A 27,667-nucleotide genomic window follows, 5' to 3' on the forward strand; every position below is an offset into this window, starting at 1 on the left:
TAGTTGTCGCAAGGCCTTACCCGCGATACATCTCCTTAATGCTGAGTGCCAAGAAGAGAGGCATCAGTTCCCATTTGGTATGACTTGACTGTGGGTTGAACCCCCACCCTTCCAATCTCAGAGTGGACACTCTAATCGAAGACAGTACAGATTAAAGATAGGCAGATACTGTTTTTCCAATAGGCAATGTCATGGCGACTTTGGCTAGCTAAACTCATGTTCAGAAACAGGTAATCGGGTCTAACAGCCTTCTGCAGTCGAACTGTGCATGTCCAGGCCATCAAATCAAAGGCACTCCTTCGATATAAAGTTATTTTTGCTGAAAATGAAAAAGTGTCTATTTGTCACTTCCACTAGGTTGGAGTAATAACATGTTCAACTACTTAAGAAATTGGCTCGAATCTAGGTTGTCCTTTACATTAAGAGAAAATTAGCAATGGAAACATTTTTTAAAACTTCTCTCATTGACTTCTCAAACCCCAAACCCCGCTCTGGTCTGCTTGGTCTGTTTCGCAAGCGTTCCCGGATGACACGCGATGTTGCGCCTCTGGATTTAGAAACTCTGTGCTCTAACCACAAGGCCACTGAGTTGCCTCATGTTTCATGAGAAAACGTCATTAAAACGTGAACAATGGATAAAGGTTAATTTGAGAGATGCCTTGGTAATTTGGAAATGAGTCATCTTTATTTGAGGGCAATTCATTCAAATACATGATGAGGGTTATAATGGCAATCACACTGTCAGAAATTAAGTTAAGAGGAGGAATAACTGTGAGAATATACCAGTGGAGTATTTGTTCTTGTTGATGTGGCCATTCCATGGAAAGGGACAGAATGCTGTGAAAGGGATTTAAAATGAGAGAGCAGGTAAAACACTTGCAAAAGTATATCAAGGTCCATAATACATTTATTTGCGACTGCGATGTAGTCTGTGCAATCTACAGTTGTGAGCTCTAAAACCTTTTTATAATCTGGTGCCACAGTACATGTTTTTGTGACAAACTATTACTATACTTATGCCAAACTACTGTATATTATTGGATACTACAGTAGTTGTTCCTGCCAAAGCCAGCACCTGGATCTAGGCGCACTCCTGTGCACAGGATTTTATATTGATGTATTGCTAGGATATGTTAGGGCCGTGTTGCACACACTTGCATTGTGGCAATTGTTCTACTAATACCACAGAACAACCCAATCTCATTCACCAGATACTTAAGCCATCTCCGCTTAGCACAGTCAACCTGGGGAACTTTTTAGTGCCCTCAACTGTATGACTAATGAGTAGAGGTGGCCCATCATGTTACCTTGACTCTAGCTTTGCCTGCCTTCCCTCCAGCAGCTGGCTGCTGGATGTTGTTTCCTCCACCCACAGGAATAATCTGACAGGAGAGATTATGAGGAGAGGATGAGAGAGCCTAAATCACCATCATGGGTCATTGACATCAAGGTGTGAACACTGTTAAATGGGATGTATTTGGTGCATTGAGATATCTAGGTGTACGACACTATAAGACATACTACTGATACAACAGCAATGATATACCTGCATCAACATTGAAGCCTGGGGGCCTCCGATGCCATTTGCCTGTGGCAGAACTGCAAATAATGGTACAACCTGTAAAGATATGTTTAAACAGTCACACTGTAACACAGATTATTTTCAATAGAAACTCCTGATATCTCTAGGCTTCTGGTAAATGTTAGAGAAGTGAAGTTGGACAAAGGAGACAAACCCCATTGGCTAGTTGAGGAAGCTGTCCCTGTTGTAGTGGCATGCCATTGGCTGCTCCCACCTGTTCTACAGGAAGTGCCCCACCCTGCTGAAGAGCACCAATGGGGACCAGCTGGGGAATAGTTTAGACCAGGAGAAACAGTTTATATTAGAAATATGACATGTTAGACAGGTAGCCCATAGTACAGATGCTGGTTCAGAAGTTACTTTTTAAAATGCCTGTACTGCAGCACCAGTGCATTGTCTATATGATTCTCTAGTAAGTTTGCTTGCAATCATCTAACAAAAACCTATGTAATTAAATATATAAGTTATATTTCTGAAATATGCCACTGATGGTGTAGTTATATTCACTTTACAGTTTTTTTTAAACCAGGGACACTTTTTAACCACCCACACTGTACCTGTGCCAGAAAGGGTCGCCCATTTGAGGCAAGCCCATTCATAACCCCTGGGTTAACAGCATTACCGACCATGCCTCCATTCACAACTCCTCCATTGCCACCACCACCACCCTGGGGAGTAATGCACATTATCCTATTACTTAGCTCATAATGCCTTAACTTCTCTCACTGAGTCATACTGTCCACACTATTTCTTTATACTTTATTGATACATTTGTCTATTATATTGTATTTATGTATAACATTATTGTAAAAGATACTCAGTGATTGTAAAGAAGCTCAGAAAGTAAATGTATATTAAGACAATTTTATCAACAATATCTTATTGTTAAGATGTTTAAGAAACACACAATACCTCCAGCCGCCACCTACAAATAAAACCAGGAAAGCACAGTGGACGCTATCAGACCTGGGTCTCAAATTCTTGAAAAATAATTTCAAATACTTTGTGCCTGTTTGAGCTTGCCTACATGTAGTTAAATTAACTTTAAAAAGTCCCAAAACTGGAAACCCTGAATCTGAATGTGCCAAATCTGGCACTACTAGCAAACTCAAGCAAACGCTCAATGTATTCAAAATAATTTCCAAGTATTTGAACCCAGGCCTGGACGCTATGGTAGCTACAGTATTGAATAAATATTTAAATGTGTCTTACCAGGAGAGCCATTGTCTGAAAGATGATCCACAGCATACAAAACATGTTGCTCTGCTTTACCAAACAAAAAAGAAAGTCAGAAAAGCATCTCATTGTTGGAAACATATAACCGATAGGAGCAATAACCCTGTGTCATGAATTTTCAATCAATACAAAATCAATAATTGAAATGTGATTAAATTGCATGAAGGCTGTTCCATGAAAATAGTTAAGTTGTCATCTGTCATACATCTGTGAATGATGGCAGTTTTTCAACTCACAAAGACACTTCTGAAGATGACATGTTGTTTCTAGTTTTGCTCTTATAAAGAGCCACTTCCTCCATGTCCACTGGTAACAGTCCAATCAGAATACAGCTCTAAATGTTGATCTCACAATTGTGGCTTGCTGACCGAAAGAGGGCCTTATTCAAAATCACATGGATTGCAAACCCAGACCAGGAATCTGAACCATATTATCATATTACGATTATATCCTTATTATAAGCCTTTGTTGGATGAGTCAACTGTTCACCTGTGGTGGCTGTGTAAAATAGATGCCGGTTATTATTTTCATTTAAACTAAAAGAGACAAAGCATCACCACTGACGTGAAAGTGACATCACCAACCACATCTTATTACAATTACTTCCCTATTATGTCATTGTACAGTACAAATTATCAAATAAGAATATAAAGAAGGCTTGAGTGTAATTCAGTGTAACCTAAAAACTAAATACTGGAGTAGTTTCTCTTCATTGTATAAATGTATCATAGTGCATGAAATAACTTTATTGGTTACATTCAATTCAATTGTGCATGAAGTAAAACAATCAAACAGGAATGTGATGAGATCCGATGAGGTCAACATTACTTTTATTAAAATCGTTAGTGAAGTAGCTGTATCAGGCAAGACATAAAAAACAGTTACAGCATTCAACTCTTAGTAATTCTGTCAACATCATATGTTCTACTACATTTACTGCCATTAAAATGTCTCTTTTTGACATAGAAATAAATACTCTATTCAAGCTCAATTTATTGTGAGAGTCAATTATAAATGGTTTCCATACAAAAAAAATGCACCTGCATAAAACTATAGTGATTTGTTTCACCTGCATAGAAGTCCATTTTTGTTTTGTTTATTGTCATCTACAAAAAGCACTCGTAAACTTTCCCCCTCTTGGAATGTGTTCATAACACTGATATCATTGTAATTGTTTAAAAAATACAATCTCATCACCTACTCTACTAATACCACTATCAGCTATACAGTATCACAGAACATCCACATATTTATAGATCCAAATTTGCTTTACCTTGCAAGAGCAAGGCCACAATGTATTATTCCAATTTAGGCGCAATTTAGATGTTGGCCACTAAATGGCAGCAGTGTATGTGCAACGTTTTAGACTGATCCAAAGAACCGTTTAATTTCAATTAAAAATGTTGCATCAAGTCTGCCCAAATGTGCCTAATTGGTTTACATTTTCTAGTTCATAACTCTGCACTCTCTTCAAACAATAGCATGGTAGTATTTAACTGTAATAGCTACACTGTGTGGTGGATGAATCAGAATTAGTTGGGTAACAGATAATAAAGATGTCTTATCTGCATAATATGCTTACTTGTTATTAGAATGTTTCCCTTCGGACTCTGGTGTTGGCAGTTGCACTTCTTCCCTCAGCTGGGGTTCAGACAACTGGGGCCCAGAGAGGGGAGAGGTCAGGCTTGTCTTTCACATGTCCCTGGTGCTATGCAGAATATCAGAAAGGGAAGAGGACAGGAGGGAACATTGTCTTCATATGTGAATGTATCTGTTAAACCATGTGAAGGGATGGTGTGATTAATGGGGAACCAATTACTGGTTTCCACAATGTCTGTGCACCAGTCACTCCCTCCTTTGGCCTTGGGGGATGTGTGTGGTAGTGTCTAGAGTTGACAATTGATTTATGCCATTGGATGAGTTGGTGTTTTTGTACTAGGAGTAACAGGAACAAGATAGCAACCTCGTCTTAGGGGCCAAACTGAACAATAATTTATAGCGAATGTTATCTGGCTACGGGATACTCCTTTCTCATTTATAAAGTCTCACTTTGTGAATTGTTCCTAATATCTGTGGTTTGTTATGTCGACTAGGGGGTGGAACTTTGCTATAAAAAATCTCAGTAGCCATTGTGTTGCTACTCTCAACGGATCATTAGAAATGGTGAATCGTTGAAGGTCATTGCTATTGCAAAGCTCTTAAGTATAACTCTGACTTGTGTGATAAGTTTGTCTCTACTCATTTGATAGGAAAGAAATTAACCACCACAACTGTAATAAGACAACATGAACTATCCTCTTCTTCCATCTGACATAAGACATGGAAGGACAGTGGTCCATCCTCACTTTTACTTTTTAGTCAATTGTACTTTGCAGTAGCATGGTGGAACTGGCCTGATTACTGCACATATACATCTGGGCTTTCTCCAATGGATGGGAGTTTTGGACAAACCAAGAAATTACTGGTCAAATCAGCATCCTCTCAGAAAACCCACCCCCAAAATCCTGTTCTTTGAATTAGGTCGTCCTTTGATTGGTTAAAGGTGATCTCATCACTGACAAGTTAGTTTTGAATAATGCCTTTCATTACAGACATAGGCTCAAACAGTTTCAATAAGGAGCAATGCCAGACTGATATGTGAAGTTAAATAGAATGGTGAACACAGAGATCAGGCTGGTTCCACCAGGCTAACTTTACAGAACATCCCAAAAACATACAGTTCAAATCAACACAAGTGACTCTCCAATTAAGGTAGGTGGTTCTGCCATGATTGAAGGTTATTTTGTTAAATGCTTATTTAAGCTGGTTGCTTGATGAGGTACTGATTGGACTCAGAAGAGCAGGTTGACATCCATGTCCTCTGCAAAGGGGGAAAATGGAAAATCACAAGAGATGACATCTTTACAAGAGTTCACAATGCAGGGTCATACTATCAAATGTGTGAAAGCACATGACCATGGTCCTTCTGTAAGCTACAGTAATGCAGCATTCATTCATTCACTCACATGTAACTACTACAACTATCACAACATTGCCACGCATGCCTCATTCTTTGGTCAATGAATTGCTTTCACTTTGTATAAGACTGCCACTCTTACCATCCTTAATGCCAAAGCAGTGGTTCCACTCCCTGAAGGACACATATTTGTCTTTGTCTGCATCACACTCCTGGAAGAAGCGGGAGGTACAATGCTCCATGGGGACTAACGGGACCCTCAGGGGGGCCAGCTCAGAGTGGGACAGGAACCTGGATAGGAACACCAGTGTCATGTTCATAAGCCTATACAATGGAGAACGTTTTTAAACATTTTGCAACAGAAAACAAAAATGAGTGTCTCTAATTGTGTATTACTGGCACATAGATCACCAACAAACTAACATGGTCCAAGCACACCAAGACAGTCACGAAGAGGGCACGACAAATCCTATTCCCCCTAAGAGGACTGGCATGGGTCCTCAGATCCTCAAGGGTTTTACAGCTGCACCATTGAGAGCATCCTGACGAGTTGCATCACTGCCTGGTATGGCAACTGTTCGGCCTCCGACCGCAATGCACTACAGAGGGTAGTGCGTATGGCCCAGTACATGACTGGGGCCAAGCTTCCTGACATTCAGCACCTCTATACCAGGTGGTGTCAGAGGAAGGCCCAAAAAATCGTCAAAGACTCCAGCCTCCCTAGTCATAGACTGTTCTCTCTGCTTCCGCACGGCAAGCGGTACCGGAGTGCCAAGTCTAGGTCCAAGAGGCTTCTTAACAGCTTCTACCCCCAAGCCATAAGACTCCTGAATAGCTAATCAAATGGCAACCCAGACTTTTTGCATTGCCCCCCCCCCCCTCCCTCCTTCTACGCTGCTGCTACTCTCTGTTATTATCTATGCATAGTCACTTTAATAACTCTACCTACATGTACATATTACCTCAATTACCTCAACACCGGTGCCCCTGCACATTGACTCTGTACCGGTACCCCCTGTATATGTCCCCGCTATTGTTATTTACTGCTGCTCTTTAATTATTTGGTATTCTTATCTCTTACTTTCTTTATTTTTTCTTATAACTGCATTGTTGTTTAAGGGCTTGTAGGTAAGCATTTCACTGTACCTGATGTATTAGTCGCACGTGACAAATACACTTTGATTTGATTTTGAAATCGTGCTTACCTGTTTCACTACATTTTCTTCCATTGTGGATTGCATATGGGGAAGTCTGACCCCAAAACTGGAACTGATTCACACACAGTATTGAACTGGATTTACCCAAAGGGACTAATTCCAGTAATATCCCAGCTGTGCTTCCACTTGTGTCACCCACTCTATGGGCCTTTAAGGTATACTCAAATGTGAAATGTTCAGTTAAACTGATTCTTAATCTCATATTAGATTCAGACCCACCATGTATCTGATTCACAATGAGAACCGTAATCAGAGAACCGAACCGTACTGTCTTGTGTAGATGAACAGCTACAATTGAAGCTATTCACTATTGAATCATATCAAAGACATATAGCTACACTTCTTTAATATTGGCCTGCTGCACTAGGCGTGTAACTTTTTACAGACGCTCATATTAATTTCAATGAAAGCTTGGCGTAAGCAAGAGGCTCTTGCTTCTCAGTGTAAAATTACGTTCTGGTTCTTTTTCATGATTATGACATCAACAAACAAATGCATCTTTCTCCTGAAGTACTGTACCTGTCAGAAGGGTGCTGGTCCATCTGAGCAAACTGCCAGTGCACGGGATAGATGTACATGTTGTAGTTCTTCTCAAAGTCCTGGGCCAGCAACTCAATGGGGTGGTCGCCGGCATGGAGGCGCCTCTCACTCTCGTGGATCTTTCTCACCTGGGAGATTGACATCATCATTTATGTTCACACATGAATATAAAAGTTGTATTGAATTGAATATGAATATGTGCTAACAAGAAAATCAGTTGTGAGGTGCTGGTGATTTTATGTCTTTGAGATGTATACTATCAATCACTAAGAATGCAGTTGGTTAAACTTCATAAAGCCCCTTTATATGAATATAAATTATTTTGAAAATATTAATAATTAAACTACTATAACCCCTTTATAGATGGTATGTCTAATGTAAAGTGTTACCCTCATATTTTAAGCTTATAGTTAAGTGTGTCCATAAGAGAGTTTTTTTTTTTCAAATCTATGGATCCAATGATATTCAATTAAATAAAAATTTATAAAAATGAAATCCAAATAAAAAAATATGTTTACTCACTCTGATGCGTTGCTTGGGGGTGAGGAAACCAGGGGACATGGAGTCATGTTCATAGAGATGCAGCAAGACGTTCTTCAGCCAGTCGCGCATACGCAGAGGAAACTGGACCAGTTCGCCAGTCATACACGGTGCTATGACTAACAGAGAGAGTAAGGTAGGGGAAGAAAGAGAGAGAGTGAGAAAGAGAGGAGAGGAAGAGACAAGGTAAGATGAGGGAATATATAGAGTGTGAGAAACAAACGAGAGAGAGAAATAAAAATATATGGAGTAGAAGAAATTGACAAAAATGTGTTATACTTTATGTAGTTATTTCATGTTAGTTACTGTATTGGTCAGAAACTGTAGAGGTGGTCTGACTATAGTTGTCTTACATTTGCAGACTCCAGTGTAGTCCAGGTGAAGTCTATGGCCTCTCTTGGTGCCTTCCAGGTTGCACTTAGTGGCAAAGAACTCACAGGGTGTGTAGGTGACATTGTCAGTTCCACATACCTGCATGAAAGATAAATGAGTTCATGAGTTATGGATTTAACAAAGAACATGCTTCAGATAAAGATATTGTAGTGATCCTGCTCTTGGTAAGCAACTAAGCATCACATATTTCCAATATAGTCAACTCTATCGGGACTGAGGCTAGTGCACCTGTCTTAGGAACAGAGGTCTGCAGATACAATTCTAGACAGAACCAACAGCTCCCCAATGTTGCTAGAATACCATGTCAGGGTTGTACCTACCATTGCCAGATTCGTGGCATTTTTCCTTCAAGTTTCCTCGAAATACAGATGTAGGATCAGAATACTTATCCAAATCTGAACTTTTATAGAGGCATAGTTCTGTGGTACCGATCTTATCAATTGCCACAGTTATCTCTGGAACTTTCATTGTGCACACCTGTCCCCTGTTCCCACTGATTGTATTTGTATATATGTGCCCTTTGTTCACCATAGATAGTGGGGTCGATTATTGTTATAATGTCCGTTGGTGCGTGTGAGTACCTGTGCTGTGTGTTTTGGGCTTTCGTGCCCTTGTGGATTGTGCAGATGATTACGGGTCTAGTCCCGTGTGATAATCATTGTGCGTTAGTGTTATTTATTTTAGGTACTCCTCGCTCTTTTAGGGGGGTTTCAACCCTGTGTTTTTGTTACGTGTTTGTTTGGTCTTCGTCCCCGTGCCTTTACACCACACGCTGTAATTTGCATTCCTGAGCCTGTCTCCCGAATCTCTTCATACCAACGTAACATCAATTTCCATGGTCTGAACCTAATAGCAACTTTTCCCAAATGTTTTTAAAGGAACTCCTTTCGTATTGTTTATGTTTATTCGACAGAATAGAGAGAACGTGCTAGAGCAGTGGGTCAGGTTCAACCCATGCTCGCAGCAGTACATACTGTATAGTATTGTAACATACTGTATAGTATTGGGTTTATAAGTGGGGATATCGACTCTGCCGCTCAAGCATGCTTTTGGGGCACAGTCGATAGCGTGCTGGACTTCGGGCTAGAAGGTCGAGGGTTTGAGACCTGCTCCCTGCCTGATCATTACAGTATATTTGATTCAGAGGCAATTTAAAACTCTGAAACGCACCTGGCCACCCCAAGGACCACTGTTCATACTCACATGATCATAGTCAGTGACACTCTGTGGGCAGGCAGAAGGCTCATGACACACACACACAGGCTTCTTCTCCATGTTTACAACTGAAGTTCTCACAAGGGTCTAAAAGAGAAAAAAAAGACCTAATAACACTCATGCCCTATAATTTTGTAACAGTGGAACAAAGTCATTGTATTTATACTTTGTTCATGTGTTATTAATGTTTTAATCATGTCTTAATTATGATTCACAAGAACGTACTTTCCATAGGTTATAGATGTCAATGGAAACCCCAGCACTACCACCACAGCCATTACCCCCTGCATTCCATTGCCATTTGAGTTTGTACAGTGCTCGAATTCAACATGAGCTCGCTCATTGACCCCTTAATCCAGCGGAGACGAGAGGGAGTTTGTTTTGGTAGCGTGGCACTATTCTTCTGGGAGTGTTAGTGAAAAGGCCCAGTCAGCAGATTCCTGGTGTGTATGTGTGTGTGTGTGTGTGCGTGCCTTGCTGAGATTTACACTTACCGGCAGCGGACGCTTGGGGTCTGTATAGGCTGGCCGCCAAAGAGGGCCTGGTGCTGGGGTAGAGGACCACTGTCGCCCTGATCTGGACCGGGCTCATTCCCACCAGGGGAGCCTGGGTAGGAAACGGAAGGTGAAATCTCAATAGAGGTCAACAAACCACCCCCAGATGTTAATAGATAAGATGTGGGCTGCATTTTAAATTACACCCTATTTCCTATATTGTATAGTACACACATTTTGGGAAGCTCTGGGAATAGAGTAGATCCATCCATGGATTTAATTTCAAATAGGTCACCTGCAGAAAAGGGCCTAGCTTTATATAGGGGTTACATGGTTCAATGTAGGTTGAAGTTTTAGGATGACATTGCATTATAGCTAATGGGCGATTTGTGATGAGTGTTACCCATTTCCCTGCTCTTCTCCTCTTGGGCTTGTATACAGCACTGTCGGTGGTACGGTAGTGCTCCTTCACGCCCTCATCTCCCTGGTGGTCTGGGACTCCCTCTCCTGGTGGGGCCTCATCCCTCTGTAGGGGGTGCTTCCTCACTCTCTGGTTCTTCCTCTGCTTCCTGGCTTTGCCTCTGGTGTGACTGGCACTCTTGTTTATGTTCTTCTCCTCCTTCTCTTCTCCCCCTTCTACAGAAAGATGTGTCCCATCAAGATCCACACTGTTCTTTGTCTCTTGGAGTTCAGTGTCTGTGTCTTTTTTATTGGTCCCCTTTTCTTGGGAATCGTACTTGTACTGGCCGAGCACTTCCTGGCTCTCAGTGAACTCGGCGTCTTGTATGTCTGGCTGGGACTCATAGTCATCAGTGGCAGTGGGGATTTCGTCATCCTTGCTAGCTTGTTCTTCTTTCTCCTCCACCTCGGCCTCCACTTTCTTATTTGAAAGGAACTGGGCGTCTTCGGCGAGGGGTTTCCCTTCCTCAAGCTCAAGAGCCTCTGTGTTGTCGCTGTCGCTGTCCAGATCCTCTGGAATCTCAGGCTTGGTGTTGCTGTCCGTCTCTTCAACTTGAACCTCTTCCTCTACTCCTCTGTCCCCGACCACATGTTCCTCCTCGTCCTCTTTCTCCCTCTTCTCCTCATCCTCAACTGACTCCTCCTCATCCTCCATCGCCTTCACCTTTTCCGCCTCTTTCTCTGCCTCCACATCCACCTCTACATCTTCCTCCTCCTTTTCCAAGTCTCCCACCTCTTCTTCTCCCTCCTCCTCCTCCTCCTCTTCAGACTGTGTCTCCTCAGACTCGATCTTTCCCTCCTCCTCTTCTTCCTCCTCATCCACCTCTTCTTCCGCTGACTCCCCCTGGAGGAGGTCCACCAGTGCCTTATCTCTCAGCAGGACGGGGGTGCTCCTCTCACCACTGTCGGACACCTCAAACAGCCCTCCCTCATTGGAGGGACCCACATTAACATTAGCATTGTCCTCAGAGCTTATGTCCCCGTCCTCCTGCTCCTGACTGCTAGACTCAAAGGTCATGAAGGTCGGCAGGACCTCCCCCTCATTGACCTCATCTGGAACAATGTCCTTGGAAAACGAAATGAAAAGTTTCTGGAAAAACATTTTGTAAATATAACAAAAGATATAGCTTCTGGACAAACTTTTGCCATTCATATAATGAAAGGTAAAGTTTCTGGAGAATCCTTGTCAATGTGTTCTGTTTTTATAGAGATGGGGTTTATTTACAGTATGGAACCTATTTAAAATACAGGAGTTGGATGCACTTTACCTTCTGTTTAGCTATGTGTGAGGACAAAGCTTCATGTTTGTCGTGAGGTTTGCCTTTGACCTTGGGAACAGCAAATAATTATTTATAAAACATCATTAGACTTGTGGTTATTCAACAGGGCTACAATGATTGGCATCATACATTATTATTAAAAAGCTGTTCATAAAGTAAGAGTGGATTTATCAGTACTTACAGACACAGCAAATGCTGAGGCCAATAGCCAAAGGAATATTAAACGGGTCTTCATACCTATGACGACATCAAATTAAATGGAATATATTATTTATTAGTATTTATAATTGAGTATGAAGTTTAAAGGACCAGTGCAGTCAAAATACATTTTCCCTTTGTTTTGTATCATACGAGTGGGACTTTTTATTGCTCAATCTAATTTGAGCTGATTTAATATTTTCAATAGGCCTAACGGACGCATGCTCAAACTTGTGCACTTTTAATTGACTGAAATTAGAGATAAAGTGTCACAAACAAAATAATTTAACAATAGGCCAGGTGATCTTTTTTCACATGCAAATAGACATTTTCGGGAAGTGCTCAAGGCTTGCCATTCCATGACAACAGCATTTATTTTTCAACAATGCTTTGAAGAAATTATCAGTCCTTTACAGCAAAAATATACACAGAGTAGGCTAATAAGGCTAATAAGTCCTTCATTTTGGGTCATGTTCAGTTAAAAATATTTTCTAATCAATATTTCCAAGTCATATTCTTGAAGATCAAGGGGTATGTATTTAATCAACTGAAATGACTAGAAATCTGACAGATGTAGTTTAACATAAAGATATAGCCCAATCGTATTATTATTTGTATTGAAGTAGAAAGCAATGGGTTAGAAATATACCTAACCCATAAAGTAAAATGCAACATCCATTATTGGCCAGCTAAACTCTAACATTGATTGATCCTGCAATAGATGTTGTTCAATTGGTACAGTGCCTTGCGAAAGTATTCGGCCCCCTTGAACTTTGCGACCTTTTGCCACATTTCAGGCTTCAAACATAAAGATATAAAACTGTATTTTTTTGTGAAGAATCAACAACAAGTGGGACACAATCATGAAGTGGAACGACATTTATTGGATATTTCAAACTTTTTTAACAAATCAAAAACTGAAAAATTGGGCGTGCAAAATTATTCAGCCCCCTTAAGTTAATACTTTGTAGCGCCACCTTTTGCTGCGATTACAGCTGTAAGTCGCTTGGGGTATGTCTCTATCAGTTTTGCACATCGAGAGACTGACATTTTTTCCCATTCCTCCTTGCAAAACAGCTCAAGCTCAGTGAGGTTGGATGGAGAGCATTTGTGAACAGCAGTTTTCAGTTCTTTCCACAGATTCTCGATTGGATTCAGGTCTGGACTTTGACTTGGCCATTCTAACACCTGGATATGTTTATTTTTGAACCATTCCATTGTAGATTTTGCTTTATGTTTTGGATCATTGTCTTGTTGGAAGACAAATCTCCGTCCCAGTCTCAGGTCTTTTGCAGACTCCATCAGGTTTTCTTCCAGAATGGTCCTGTATTTGGCTCCATCCATCTTCCCATCAATTTTAACCATCTTCCCTGTCCCTGCTGAAGAAAAGCAGGCCCAAACCATGATGCTGCCACCACCATGTTTGACAGTGGGGATGGTGTGTTCAGCTGTGTTGCTTTTACGCCAAACATAACGTTTTGCATTGTTGCCAAAAAGTTCCATTTTGGTTTCATCTGACCAGAGCACCTTCTTCCACATGTTTGGTGTGTCTCCCAGGTGGCTTGTGGCAAACTTTAAACGACACTTTTTATGGATATCTTTAAGAAATGGCTTTCTTCTTGCCACTCTTCCATAAAGGCCAGATTTGTGCAATATACGACTGATTGTTGTCCTATGGACAGAGTCTCCCACCTCAGCTGTAGATCTCTGCAGTTCATCCAGAGTGATCATGGGCCTCTTGGCTGCATCTCTGATCAGTCTTCTCCTTGTATGAGCTGAAAGTTTAGAGGGACGGCCAGGTCTTGGTAGATTTGCAGTGGTCTGATACTCCTTCCATTTCAATATTATCGCTTGCACAGTGCTCCTTGGGATAAAAGCTTGGGAAATATTTTTGTATCCAAATCTGGCTTTAAACTTCTTCACAACAGTATCTCGGACCTGCCTGGTGTGTTCCTTGTTCTTCATGATGCTCTCTGCGCTTTTAACGGACCTCTGAGACTATCACAGTGCAGGTGCATTTATACGGAGATTTGATTACACACAGGTGGATTGTATTTATCATCATTAGTCATTTAGGTCAACATTGGATCATTCAGAGATCCTCACTGAACTTCTGGAGAGAGTTTGCTGCACTGAAAGTAAAGGGGCTGAATAATTTTGCACGCCCATTTTTTCAGTTTTTGATTTGTTAAAAAAGTTTGAAATATCCAATAAATGTCGTTCCACTTCATGATTGTGTCCCACTTGTTGTTGATTCTTCACAAAAAAATACAGTTTTATATCTTTATGTTTGAAGCCTGAAATGTGGCAAAAGGTCGCAAAGTTCAAGGGGGCCAAATACTTTCGCAAGGCACTGTAATATTCCTTTGTGTCTTCTACTAATGCCTCTTAATAGGAAAGTAATCAGATTATGTTACTGAGTTTGGGTAATCCAAAAATGACATTACTGATACAAGTTTGGGCAGGTAACTAGTAACTTTAATGATTTCTATTTAGAAAGTAACCTATCAAACCCTGTCCGTTCAACACAACCATGGAGAATTGAAATCCCGCCCCAAGCCGACCCCAATGGATACCAACTGAAATGGCCCATGGCAGACCAACCAGACCTCCACCCGCAAGGTAGTCTGGGTATTATGCACACTGTGCGCTGCCTAATGACCCTCTCCTGTCCCAGCTGTAAGCACACTGTGGGCTACACTGGGAGAAGTGACATCCAAGCTATAAAACCTCACAAATGTGTGTGGTGATGCCCAACTTGCCGCAGCGCAAATATCCCCTACAGTCAATCCTTTAAAAAATGCCCAAGACGCTGCCAAACCCATGGTCGAGTGGGCAGGTACACCGCTAAATAACCCTTACCACTTGCTGCTGTATACCAGGGAGATAGCCTTCACAAGCCAGTAGGCGAGACGTTGCTTAAAGAGCACCCTGCTACGAGCTGGATTAGCTAAACAGACAAAAAGCTGGTCACATAACCGGTTATCTCGAGTCCGCTCAAAGTGCGTGTATAAAGCTAGTACTGGACAGGGCATGAAACCTCTGTTGCTCTACAGAAGCAAAAGGAGGAGGTGAAAAGGAAAATAAGCTCAAAGGCTAAAGACACGTAAGTCATAACCATGAAGGCCACATTAGGATACAACGTCATCTTAGAGTCGCCAGGGGTGAACAGGAACGCTGTACGGAAAAGGCGTGGAGGCCCCCAACACATTTAGCCGAGGCCAAAGCCATGAGCAGAGATCTCTTGCAGGAGATGATCTTCAGATCCACCAACTCCAGAGGCTCAAAGGGGGCAGCACACAATGCCTCCAAAACCAGAGCTAAATCCCATGTGGGCCCAAAAGGTACAGCAGGGTCCAAGACCACTGGTGCGCAATATATTTTGTTTTCTTGCGTTGCGTAAAGATCTACATCGGCCCTGCCTAACCTCTCCCATATGTGGGCAGCCTCCACTGACCAGCACATACCAGCCCATCAAACGTGGGAGGAGGTGCATGCAACTCCAATTACATCCTCTGAAGCTCCAGGTAATTTAAATGTTGGGCACTCTGTCCACCATCCATACCCCCGATTTGAGTGGCTATCACACAGTGTGCCCCACACTTAGAGGAACACGTCTATTATGACCACCTTGCGGAATAACACCTGTCCCATGAGCACCCCTTGCAACAGTACCCCATTGGGCCAGTGCCTGCAGGCATGCCGGGGACAACCGGAGTGACCGGTTAAGGTGGCAGAAGATAGCCCTATTTACCAAGCCCATATTATGCAAGAAAAGCTGAAATAAGCAAAGAGAAACAACAGTCCATCATTACTTTAAGATATGTCAATAAGGAACATTTCAAGAACGTTGAATGATTCATTTTATTTAGAATTCAAGGCAAACTTAACCAGCATGGCTACCACAGCGTTCTGCAGCAATACGCCATCCCATCTAGTTTGGGCTTAGTGCGACAATCATTTGTTTTCAACAGGATAATGACCCAACACACCTCCAGGCTGAGTAAGGGCTATTTGACCAAGAAGGAGAGTGATGGAGTGCTGCATCAGATGACCTGGCCTCCACAAACCCCCGACCTCAACCAAATTGAGATGGTTGGGATGAGTCGGACCGCAGAGTGAAGGAAAAGCAGCCAACAAGTGCTCAGCATATGTGGGAACTCCTTCAAGACTGTTGGAAAAGCTTTCCAGGTGAAGCTGGTTGAGAGAATGCCAAGAGTGTGCAAAGCTGTCATCAAGGCAAAGGGTGGCTATTTGAAGAATCTCAAATATAAAATATATATTTTTTGTTTAACACTTTTTTGGTTACTACATGATTCCATGTGTTATTTCATAGTTTTAATGTTTTCACTATTATTATACAATGTAGAAAATAGTAAAAATAAAGAAACCCCCTTGAATGAGTAGGTGTTCTAAAACTTTTGACTGGTAGTGTATATTTATAAATAGTTGGGAAGAGATTTTCGATGTACCGATTCCATAGCACATGGTTCATGAACGGAAAGGCAAAACGACACCAGATTCAAAACTTTGAATTTTTAAATTAAAAATTATACAATATTCTTGCAACCAAAATAATGTTATATATATGGGGGATACAAACTTCCCAGCTCTGGAGATTTTACTGCGAATAAACAGTCATTAGCTCATTTATTTTGGTACAGTCCATATGTAGCTTGTTTTTGGTCACAGGTCCAGGAATGGCTGAAGAATTACCTGGAGCTAACGCTGCATATAGCAATGCTGGGTGATTTGAAAAGTAATTGCCAATCGATCAATAATATAATAATACTTTTTGTAAAAATGTTTTTAATTTAAAATCTGTAGAAACTATGAGAATAGAAAGGTTCAGAACTTTTCTAAAGCATCACAGCACAGTTGAAAAATATAATGCAATATTTGTAAGAGTTTTAAGAGATAGATGGGAGGAGTTGAATGGAGCTGAAGGGTGGGACTAATAACAAGATAACAAATGTAAAATATACTGTGTCTGTAAAATGTACACTACCTTTCAAAAGTTTGGGGTCACTTAGAAATGTCCTTGTTTTTGAAAAATAAATTGTCCATTAAAATTACGTGAAATTGATCAGAAATACTGTATAGACATTGTTAATGACTATTGTAGCTGGAAACGGAAGATTGTTTATGGAATATTTGTTTGACTTGTCCTTGTGATTGTCTCCACCCCCCTCCAGGTGTCGCCCATCTTCTCCATTATCCCCTGTGTATTTATACCTGTGTTCTCTGTTTGTCCATTGCCAGTTCGTCTTGTTTGTCAAGTCAACCAGCGTTTTTGTTCTCAGCTCCTGCTTTTCCCAATCTCCCTTCTCACCATGACTGGCCCAGCAGACCTGGTCCAGCTGCGCAATGCCATCTCAACCTATGGAGCCACCATCGGTAGGCACTAGGAATTGCTTCGTGGCCTTATGGAGGGGGTCCAAATGTTGGCTGAATGCCATGACCAGTCATTGGACAGTTCGCTGGATCAATTCCACGGGTTGTCTGGGAACCTGCATACCATGGTGGTAACCCCACAGCTCCTCAGTGACTCAGCTGCTAGCAGCGCCGTCTCATTGTTCACTCCACCTTCTCGGTTAACTCCTCCAGAACACTTCAATGGAGAGCTGAGCACCTGTCGTTCCTAGCTCAGTGTGCTCTTGTCTTCGAGCTCCAGCCCTCCTCCTTCCCCTCGGATCGCTTGAAGATAGCCTACCTCATCACGCTGATGTTCGGGAGGGTTCCCACGTGGGCTACTGCCATGTGGGAACAACAGGAAATGCGCTAGTCTGGAGGGGTTCGTGAGGAAGGTTTTTGATGCCCCGTTCGCCGGGGCGAGAAGCCGCCCGGAAGCTAATCCAGCTTCGGCAGGACTCCCACAGTGTAGGTGATTATGCAGTGAATTTCTGCACCTCTTGGAATCAAGAGGCACTGTTCGATATGTTCCTGCACGGTGTCTCGGAGGAGGTCATGGACGTGCTTGCAGCATGGGAGTTACCTATGGAGCTCGATTCCCTCATTGCTTTGACCACCATTTGTATCGATGGGCGATTATGGAACGATGGAGGGAGAGGAAATTGGATTTCGCTCGCATGCCCAGGGCTCCCACCTTGCCTCCGAGTCATCCTGAAAGCTCCCGACGGTCTCATTTCCGAGAGAACACAAAGCTTCCCGACCTGCCCCAAGGGCTGCCGAAGATGGCCAAGTCACTGCTTCCAGAGCCTATGGCACTAGGCAGAGCTGGGCTGTCGCCAGCGGAACTGCAATACATGATCGACACAAAGAGTTGTCTGTATTGTGGGACTATTGGTCATTTCGTGTCCTCTTGACCTTTAAAAAACACAGGCTCACTGGTAGGAGTGAGTACTCTTTTTTAAAGTTTGGGTTTTGAGTCGTTGGAGAGCGGCAAAACGATGTTAATCTATATATGGACGTTAATGAACCATCAATACTGCATCTGCAATGTGGGTGTTGGATGTGAATGAATTTGCAAAAGCAAATTGAATTGATTAATCAATGATGATGATGGATAGGATAGGCTATCAGGGAATTAAACCTGAGAAGTTGGTTCATCTAGGTTAATATGGAAAAGTTTAAAATGTCTAATTTAAATTGGAAGAAACTGAAAAGGTATGTTCGACAAATTAACTTATTACATTGAATGAGACGATAATATTCAATCAATTGAGATTGGTTGGATTATCATAAGTGTAACCAGTAGTTCGAAAGTGATGGTACATGCATATTGGATCAGAACTGGGGGTTTGGTTCCAATTAGCTTGTAAAAGCAAATTTAATTGATTAGTCAATGATAATGACTAATAAAACCTGTATAGGCTATTTGGGAATTAAACTTTAATTAACCTGAAAGCGTAGCTGTATCAAGGTTAACGTGGAAAAGTTTAAATTGTCTCATTTGTAGTAACCAATCAATTTGGATATTATTCAAAATGTCCATTTGAAAAAGATAAGTTAGGAATTTTATGAATAATCTCTAAACAATATCCCCATTTTAAATAGAACTGTAACTAAGTAAACTTATACTCTGTTTTATTATATCTGATTAACAATTTGAATTCATAAGTGAGGGATTGTGGAGCTAGAAACAGGGGGTAATAAAATAAAATAAATACCATTCCAGCCAGGTTGGAGAAGACTGGAAGTGGGGTTCTTTAAGTAAGGAGAAAGGGTCGATAACCTATGGTTGAACCAACTCAACTTAGCTCTGGGATGTTTAGATAAGGCAGTGTGTGTTTTCTTAGGTTTTCCATTAGCTGGAACTGTCTGCTGAATGGTGATGGATGAAAACTTCAGAAGGTTTATCTCGAATGAACTTTTGAACTGTTGGGAGAAATAATATTTTATAACCTATGACGTCATATTTTGTATATAAACTGTTGTTCGTGGTTACATGGCAGCGCGCTCTGAGAATAAATACTCTTATCTATTTTTGATAAGACTGGTCTGTCTATTTTATGCAAATAAGAATCTTACAAATTCTCATAAAATAGACTAGGTGAATTGAATTAATGAAAACATATTGGAATAATAAAATTATACGAACAGTAAGTCTGGCAACTTTACCTCTTAGTTATCCTCTCTAGGCTAGGGGGCGGTATTTTCACGTCTAGATAAAAAGTGTGCCCAAAGTAAACTGCCTGCTACTCAGGCACAGAAGCTAGGATATGCATATTATTAGTAGATTTGGATAGAAAACACTCTGAAGTTTCTAAAACTGTTTTAACCTGTTATGGCTGCAATCCCGATACCGGGATCGATATGACAACTACCAGTGAAAATAGAGGGCGCCAAAATTCAAACCACAGAAATCTCATAATTACAATTCCTAAAACATATCATATCATTTTTAATCTATTTTCGTTGTTAATCCCAGCAAAGTGTCCAATTTCAAATAGGCTTTTCAGCGAAAGCATTACAAACCATTATGTTTGGTCTCCACCAAACCACAATAAGCCCAGCCATTTTCCAGCAAAATATAGCCTTCACAAAAAACAGAAATAAAGATCAAATTAATTACTAACCTTGAATTATCTTCATCAGATGACACTCATAGGACTTCATGTTACACAATACATGCATGTTTTGTTTGATAAAGTTCATATTTATATCAAAGAAATCTGAGTTTACATTGGCGCATTAGATTCACTAGTTCCAAAAACATCAAGTGATTTTGCATAGCCACATCATTCAACAGAAATACTCATCTTAAATGTAGATGATAATATAGTTACACACATGGAATTATAGATATACCTCTCCTTAATGTGTCTTACCTCTCCGCTGTGTCAGATTTTTGTAAAATTTTACGGAAAAAGAAATGCATGCAATAATCTGAGACGGCGCTCAATTTAAAAACACCACAGCCGCAAAGATGCCGTCAACATAAACAAGAAATTACATGATAAATATTCCCTTACCTTTGATGATCTACATCAGAAAGCACTCCAGGAATCCCAGGTCCACAATAAATGTTTGTTTTGTTCGAAAATGTCCGTTATTTACGTTTATACCTTCTTTTGTTAGAGCGTTTGGTATACATATCCAAACGCTAATTCTGGTCAGCGTTATATCGGACAAAAACTTCAAAAAGTGATGTTACCGGTCGAAAAAACATTTCAAACTAAGTACAGAATCAATCATTAGGATGTTTTTAACATATAGCTTCAATAAAGTTCCGACAAGAGTATTCCTTCTTGTCTTCGTGAGCCATGAAACGCAAGTGACTACCATGAGGAAAAAGTGGGATCACAAAATGGCTGCTTGATGGACAGCTGATATATTCTGCTCTCATTCACTCCCACAACAACATAGAAGCCTCATTATAATTTGTATTGATGGTTGACATCTAGTAGAACCCCGAGGCAGTGCAACATCATTCATATCTCAAGGGGATTTCATTGGGGACTCTGGTGAATACATATAAGCTCAGATTTCTGACTTCCTGTTTTCATTTCAACTCAGGATTTTGCCTGCAAATATGAGTTCTGTTATATTCACAGACATAATTCAAACAGTTTTAGTAACTTCAAAGTGTTTTCTATCCAATACTACTAATAATATGCAAATATTAGCAACTATGACTGAGGACCAGGCCGTTTGATATGGGCACCTTTTCATCCAAGCTACTCAATACTGCCCCTGCAGCCATAAAAAGTTAATGATGTCTGTGAGTATAACAGAACTTATTTGGCAGGCGAAACCCCAAGGACAAACCATCCAGGATTTTTTCCCCCTGGATGTCAACAGTCTTTAGAAATTGGTTGATGTTTTTCCTTTGCGAAATGAATCAGTAGGGCTGTTCAGAACGAGGGTCGAGTCTAGTGTACTGTTGTGGTTGGGGCGCGCGACCTGAAAGCTTGCTCCACTTTGTTTTTTTCCACTATTGAATTCAGTTTATCCCGTCTTAAATTTGATTGATTATTTACGTTAAAAATGACCTAAATTTGTATTAGGAAAGTTGTTTGAAATGTTTGGACAAAGATTACAGGTAATTTATCAGATATTTTGTAGTCATGTTGCGCGAGTTGGATCCGGTGTTTTTCTGGATCAAACTATATATAAATATAAAGACAGACTTAATCGAACAAAAGGACCATTTGTGATGTTTATGGGACATATTGGAGTGCTAACAGAAGAAGCTCTTCAAAGGTAAGGCATGAATTATATCGTTATTTCTGAATTTTGTGTCGCACCTGGCGGGATGAAATATGATTATCTGTGTTTGTTTGATGAGGTGCTGTCCTCAGATAATCGCATGATTTGCTTTTGCCGTACAGACTTTTTGAAATCTGACACCGTGGCTGGATTTGCAAGAAGTATAGCTTTATATTTACAATTCTGTAGTTTGAATTTGGCACCCTGCCCTTTCACTGGATGTTGGTCAGGTGGGATGGTAGGTAGCGTCCCATCTAGCCTAGAAAGGTTAAATTAAATAAGACAATGATGTGCAATCAGTTGAGATTGAGTGAGAGATTATTTCACTGGCACCACACTCCCAGGGCCCTCTCCTCCTCTCTGTAGGCTGTCTCATCATTGTTGGTAATCAGGCCTACTACTGTTGTGTCATCTGCAACTTGATGATTGAGTTAGAGGTGTGCGTGGCCACACATTCATGGGTGAACAGGGGGTACAGGAGGGGGCTGAGCACGCACCCTTGTGGGGCCCCTGTGTTTAGCATCAGCGAAGTGGAAGTGTTGTTTCCTACATTCACCACCTGGGGGTGGCCCGTCAGGAAGTCCAGGACCCAGTTGCACAGGGCATTGTTCAGACCCAGGGCCCTGAGCTTAATGACGAGCTTGGAGGGTACTATGGTGTTGAATGCTGAGCTATAGTCAATGAACACCATTCTTACATACAGTGGGGAGAACAAGTATTTGATACACTGCCGATTTTGCAAGTTTTCCTACTTACAAAGTCTGTAATTTTTATCATCGTACACTTCAACTGTGAGAGATGGAATCTAAAACAAAAATCCAGAAAATCACATTGTATGATTTTTAAGTAATTCATTTGCATTTTACAGCATGACATAAGTATTTGATACATCAGAAAAGCAGAACTTAATATTTGGTACAGACACCTTTGTTTGCAATTACAGAGATCATACGTTTCCTGTAGTTCTTGACCAGGCTTGCACACATTGCAGCAGGGATTTTGGCCTACTCCTCCATACAGACCTTCTCCTTCAGGTTTCGGGGCTATCGCTGGGCAATACGGACTTTCAGCTCCCTCCAAAGATTTTCTATTGGGTTCAGGTCTGGAGACTGGCTAGGCCACTCCACGATCTTGAGATGCTTTTTACAGAGCCACTCCTTAGTTGACCTGGCTGTGTGTTTCGGGTCGTTGTCATGCTGGAAGACCCAGCCACGGCCCAACTTCAATGCTCTTACTGAGGGAAGGAGGTTGTTGGCCAAGATCTCGCGAAACATGGCCCCATCCATCCTCCCCTCAATACGGTGCAGTCATCCTGTCCCCTTTACAGAAAAGCATCCCCAAAGAATGATGTTTCCACCTCCATGCTTCACGGTTGGGATGGTGTTCTTGGGGTTGTACTCATCCTTCTTCTTCCTCCAAACACGACGAGTGGAGTTTAGATCAAAAAGCTCTATTTTTGTCTCATCAGACCACATGACCTTCTCCCATTCCTCCTCTGGATCATCCAGATGGTCATTGACAAACTTCAGACGGTCCTGGACATGCGCTGTCTTGGGCAGGGGGACCTTGCGTGCGCTGCAGGATTTTAATCCATGACGGCGTAGTGTGTTACTAATGGTTTTCTTTGAGACTGTTGTTCCAGCTCTCTTCAGGTCATTTTCCAGGTCCTGCCGTGTAGTTCTGGGAAGATCCCTCACCTTCCTTATGATCATTGATGCCCCACAAGGTGAGATCTTGCATGGAGCCCCAGACCGAGGGTGATTGACCGTTACCTTGAACTTCTTCAATTTTCTAATTATTGCGCCAACAGTTGTTGCCTTTTCACCAAGCTGCTTGCTTATTGTCCTGTAGCCCATCCCAGCCTTGTGCAGGTCAACAATTTTACCCCTGATGTCCTTACACAGCTCTCTGGTCTTGCCCATTGTGGAGAGGTTGGAGTCTGTTTGATTGAGTGTGTGGACAGGTCTTTTATACAGGTAACGATTTCAAACAGGTGCAGTTACTACAGGTAATGAGTGGAGAACATGTGGGCTTCTTAAAGAAAAACTAACAGGTCTGTGAGAGCTGGAATTCTTACTGGTTGGTAGGTGATCAAATACTTATGTCATGCAAGAAAATGCAAATTAATTACTTAAAAATCATACAATGTGATTTTCTGTATTTTTGTTTTAGATTCCGTCTCTCACAGTTGAAGTGTACCTATGATAAAAATGACAGACCTCTACATGCTTTGTAAGTAGGAAAAGCTGCAAAATCGTCAGTGTATCAAATACTTGTTCACCCCACTGTAGGTATTCCTCTTGTCCAGATGTGATAGTGCAGTGTGCAGTGCGATGGTGATTGCATCATCGGTGAATCTATTGGGGCGGTAAGCAAATTAAAGTAGGTCTAGGATGTCAGGTAAGGTAAGGTAAGGTAGAGGTGATATTGTCCTTAACTAGCCTCTCAAAGCACATCAGGATGACAGAAGTGAGTGCTTGGAGTGATGGTCATTTAGTTCAGCTACCTTTGCTTTCTTGGGTACAGGAACAATGGTGGCCAATGGTGGCAAGTGGGGACAGCAGACTGAGATAGTAAGAGATTGAATATGTCCGTTAACACTCCAGCTAGCTGGTCTGCGCATGCTCTGAAGACGCGGCTTGGGATGCCGTCTGGGCCGGCAGCCTTGCAAGGGTTAACACTCTTATATGTCTTACTCACATTGGCCATGGAGAAGGAGAGCCCATTGTCCTTGGTAGCAGGCCTCGTCTGTGGCACTGTGTTATCCTCAAAGCAGGCAAAGAAGGTGTTTAGCTTGTCCGGAAGTTTTCCCTTTGTAGCCCGCGATTGTCTGTAGATCCTGACACATTAAATGTTAAATTGCGACTCCACTTTGTCTCTATACTGATGTTTTTCCTGTTTGATTGCCTTATGGAGGTAATATCTACACTGTTTGTATTCGGCCATATTCCCAATCACCTTGCCATTGTTGAATGCGGTGGTTCACACTTTCACTTTTGCGTGAATGCTGCCATCAATGCACAGTTTCTGATTGGGGTAGGTTTTAATAGTCACAGGTTCTAATAGTCACGGTCAATATATCCGTGTATTCGTCAATGTTATTCTCAGAGGCTACCCGGAACATATCCCAGTCCACATGATCAAAACAATCTTGAAGATTGGATTGCGATTGGTCAGATCAGCATTGAATAGTCCTTAGCACAGGTACTTCCTGTTTGAGTTTCTGCCTATAGGAAGGGAGGCGCAAAATGGAGTCGTGATCAGGTTTGCCGAAGGGAGGGCAGGTAAGGGCCTTGTAGGCATTTCAAAGCTGAGTAGCAGTGGTCTAATATTTTCCCAGAGCAAATGCTACAGTCAATGTGTTGGTAGAACTTCGGTAGTGTTTTCCTCAAATTTGCTTGGTTAAAATCCCAAGCTACAATAAATGTGGCCTCATGATATGTAGTTCCTAGTTTACATAAAGTCCAGCGAAGTTCTTTGAGGGCCGTCGTGGTATCGGCTTGAGGGGGAATATACACGGCTGTGACTATAACCGAAGAAAATTCTCTTTGGATGTAATACGGTCATTTGATTGTGAGGTATTCTACGTCAGGTGAACAAAAGGACGTGAGTTTCTGTATGTTATCACAATCACACCATGAGTGGTTAATCATGAAACATACACCCCCTCCTTTCATCTTCCCAGAGAGTTATTTATTACTGTCTGCGCAATATACTGAGAACCCAGCTGGCTGTATGGACAAAGACAGTATATACCGAGAGAGTATGTTACAATCCCTGATGTCTCTCTGGATGGAGATTCTTGCCCTGAGCTCGTCTACTTTATTATCCAGAGACTGAACATTAATGAGTAATATACTTGGATGTGGTGAATGGTGTGAGGACCTCCTGAGTCGGACTAGAAGTTCACTCCGAATCCTTCTTCTCTGCCGGCGGTGATTTGGATCAGCCTCTGGAATCAGTTCAATTGCCCTGGGGGGTATGAACCAAGGATCCAATTCGGGAGTTACCGCCGCTCTGATATCCAAAAGTTATTTCCGGCTGTATGTAATAACACAAAACATTTCTTGATTTAATAACGTAAGAAATAACACACACAAAAATAAATACTGCAAAGTTGCTTAGGAGCTAGAAGCAGAGCTGCCCTATCTGTCGGCAGCATCTTGCAGCTTGCCTGCATCCTCACATGATCTAGGGTAACACTGCGCACGTTGGTCGAAGCAGGCAGTGAGTCTCCCGTAAAGTGTCATCTGAGGGGGCATAATGCCCTCTCGTGGACTGGGATGAATTGGTTATTTTTTATTTCCACCACTCTCGACAACTGTGTGTCTAAGCGGGTCAGCCCGCTTAGCTGGTAGGGCTCCGCTTGTCTCCTTTCGGGAAGGTTCTCCACAGTCAGCCCCGAAAGACCTCAGAGTGAGAAAACCACGCAGCGCCTCTTCCTGCTTCTTTTTAGCCTCAAACTGGGCTGGAGAAATCTTCTCATCAAAGTACATCTATCTGTCCCTCTCTGGCACCTCCGAGAGAGTCAGCTAAAGATGACATTTCCCACCACAGTAGCTCCCATACTTTCCCTGAGCAACAGAACAGTGCACCAGGACATAGGTAGAATGAAATGTGTGGGGCTACCTGGCAGTCAAAGTTGCGTCCTACTCTGCCAGCAGCTCGGTCTGGTAGAACTGTAGAATAGTGGCGGACGAAAGGGAATGTGGCTTGGACCAGGTTGTTGCCACTTCCTTGCTGAAAACCGGAAAAAGAGGCAGGTGGTGCTTGACGGCGGCAATCATAGGGGGCAAGTACGTGGAAGATTTCTTCAGCGGGAAGGGCAGTCATTTCTGCGGGGAAGGACGATCACTAGCGTGAAGAGGTAGCTGCCCCGGAATTAAGTCCAACCAAGAACCCCCCTGAGCCTGCCAGAGACAACATGTCGTCATCCGAACTTGGGCCCAGTGAATCTCTGTGGGAGACCGAATCAGCCAGTTCACTATTGCCCTGCTGGGAGGCTAGTTCTATTTGCTTTGACCACAGCCCCAAATCCCTCCCCACGTCCTGCAACTTGGCAGGTACCGGCATCCAGCAGAGGAAGGTCGCCAATGTTAACCCCAAGCTTTCTCAAGAATGCTACATGTCTATCTAAGGAGTTTGCATGCAGCCACTGAACTGGTTTTGAAAGAGTGCCCCCTGAGCGTGTTCCAAGCCGAACAAAATAAATCATGAGTATCTATGGGAGAAATAGTACAACCGCATGACTGGAGACATGGTCGCGAACCTGAACCCAGCTTAGCCTTCATCGTCTCGGTCAAAAAAAATATTGCTAAAGCATATTGAAGAATAACACATTTTTTTGTGACAAGAAAACTCTGAGAACAAATACAAACCACAGCACACAACGAGTGAACACAACAGTTTAGTTGGCACAAAGTCAGATAATCTCATGTTCCGGTATTACATTTTTTTGCAGAAGCGTGAATTGTTCCTGCTCACATTGAGGTGAAGAGTGAAAGAATTGCAGGAATGAATTCGTGGCCTCAGGGTTATCGTTATCACCTGTGGAAGGTTATCGTTTTCAGAAAGGCACAGATTTCATTAGCCTTGTCAGGCATGATTCCAGTTCTTCAATCAAAGTCGTGAAAGTGAGTTGTGTTGTACCAAGAGTGCAGACTGAAAGGGAACCCTTCCTCTCCCGACACATTCCTAGCAAAATTCTTGCTTGAGAAATCATTTTTTTGTTATTTTTTTATGGAAAACTTTTACAGTAAGGTACTTCATATTTACCAAGAAATGTTTTGATAATGAGATAAAAACAGATGTATTGTGCCTTTAAAGAGGCAATTAGTGCAATTAGTACATACAGTTGAAGGCGGAAGTTTACATACACCTTAGCC

The 27,667-nt window shown here is 41.9% G+C and overlaps 2 protein-coding genes across 2 annotated transcripts in view; both read right to left on the minus strand.

Moving 5' to 3' along the window:
• Nucleotides 1-666: 666 nt before the first annotated feature.
• On the minus strand, nucleotides 667-2,853 carry LOC149975170 (uncharacterized). The gene is made up of 6 exons (XM_090211763.1): nucleotides 2,795-2,853; nucleotides 2,140-2,250; nucleotides 1,737-1,847; nucleotides 1,547-1,618; nucleotides 1,308-1,382; nucleotides 667-837 (listed from the first exon to the last, which is right to left on the minus strand). Exons 1-6 carry the CDS (start codon nucleotides 2,837-2,839, stop codon nucleotides 754-756), a joined length of 498 nt encoding a protein of 165 aa, XP_090067889.1. The 5' UTR covers nucleotides 2,840-2,853; the 3' UTR covers nucleotides 667-753.
• A 778-nt stretch (nucleotides 2,854-3,631) lies between these two features.
• Nucleotides 3,632-27,667, minus strand: part of LOC110498673 (uncharacterized) — a 33,927-nt gene continuing 9,891 nt past the window's right edge. Inside the window, 11 exon segments of the mRNA XM_090209694.1 lie at nucleotides 3,632-5,678; nucleotides 5,917-6,065; nucleotides 7,511-7,659; nucleotides 8,054-8,190; nucleotides 8,425-8,542; nucleotides 9,668-9,731; nucleotides 9,733-9,766; nucleotides 10,174-10,285; nucleotides 10,577-11,722; nucleotides 11,901-11,960; nucleotides 15,294-15,430. Coding sequence (XP_090065820.1) covers nucleotides 5,650-5,678; nucleotides 5,917-6,065; nucleotides 7,511-7,659; nucleotides 8,054-8,190; nucleotides 8,425-8,542; nucleotides 9,668-9,731; nucleotides 9,733-9,766; nucleotides 10,174-10,285; nucleotides 10,577-11,722; nucleotides 11,901-11,960; nucleotides 15,294-15,430 — 2,135 coding nt within the window. The 3' untranslated portion in view covers nucleotides 3,632-5,649.

The sequence above is a fragment of the Oncorhynchus mykiss genome, chromosome 19 (genome assembly GCF_057628025.1).
Source record: "Oncorhynchus mykiss isolate SJ-2025 chromosome 19, ASM5762802v1, whole genome shotgun sequence".
In the NCBI taxonomy this organism is placed as follows: domain Eukaryota; kingdom Metazoa; phylum Chordata; class Actinopteri; order Salmoniformes; family Salmonidae; genus Oncorhynchus; species Oncorhynchus mykiss.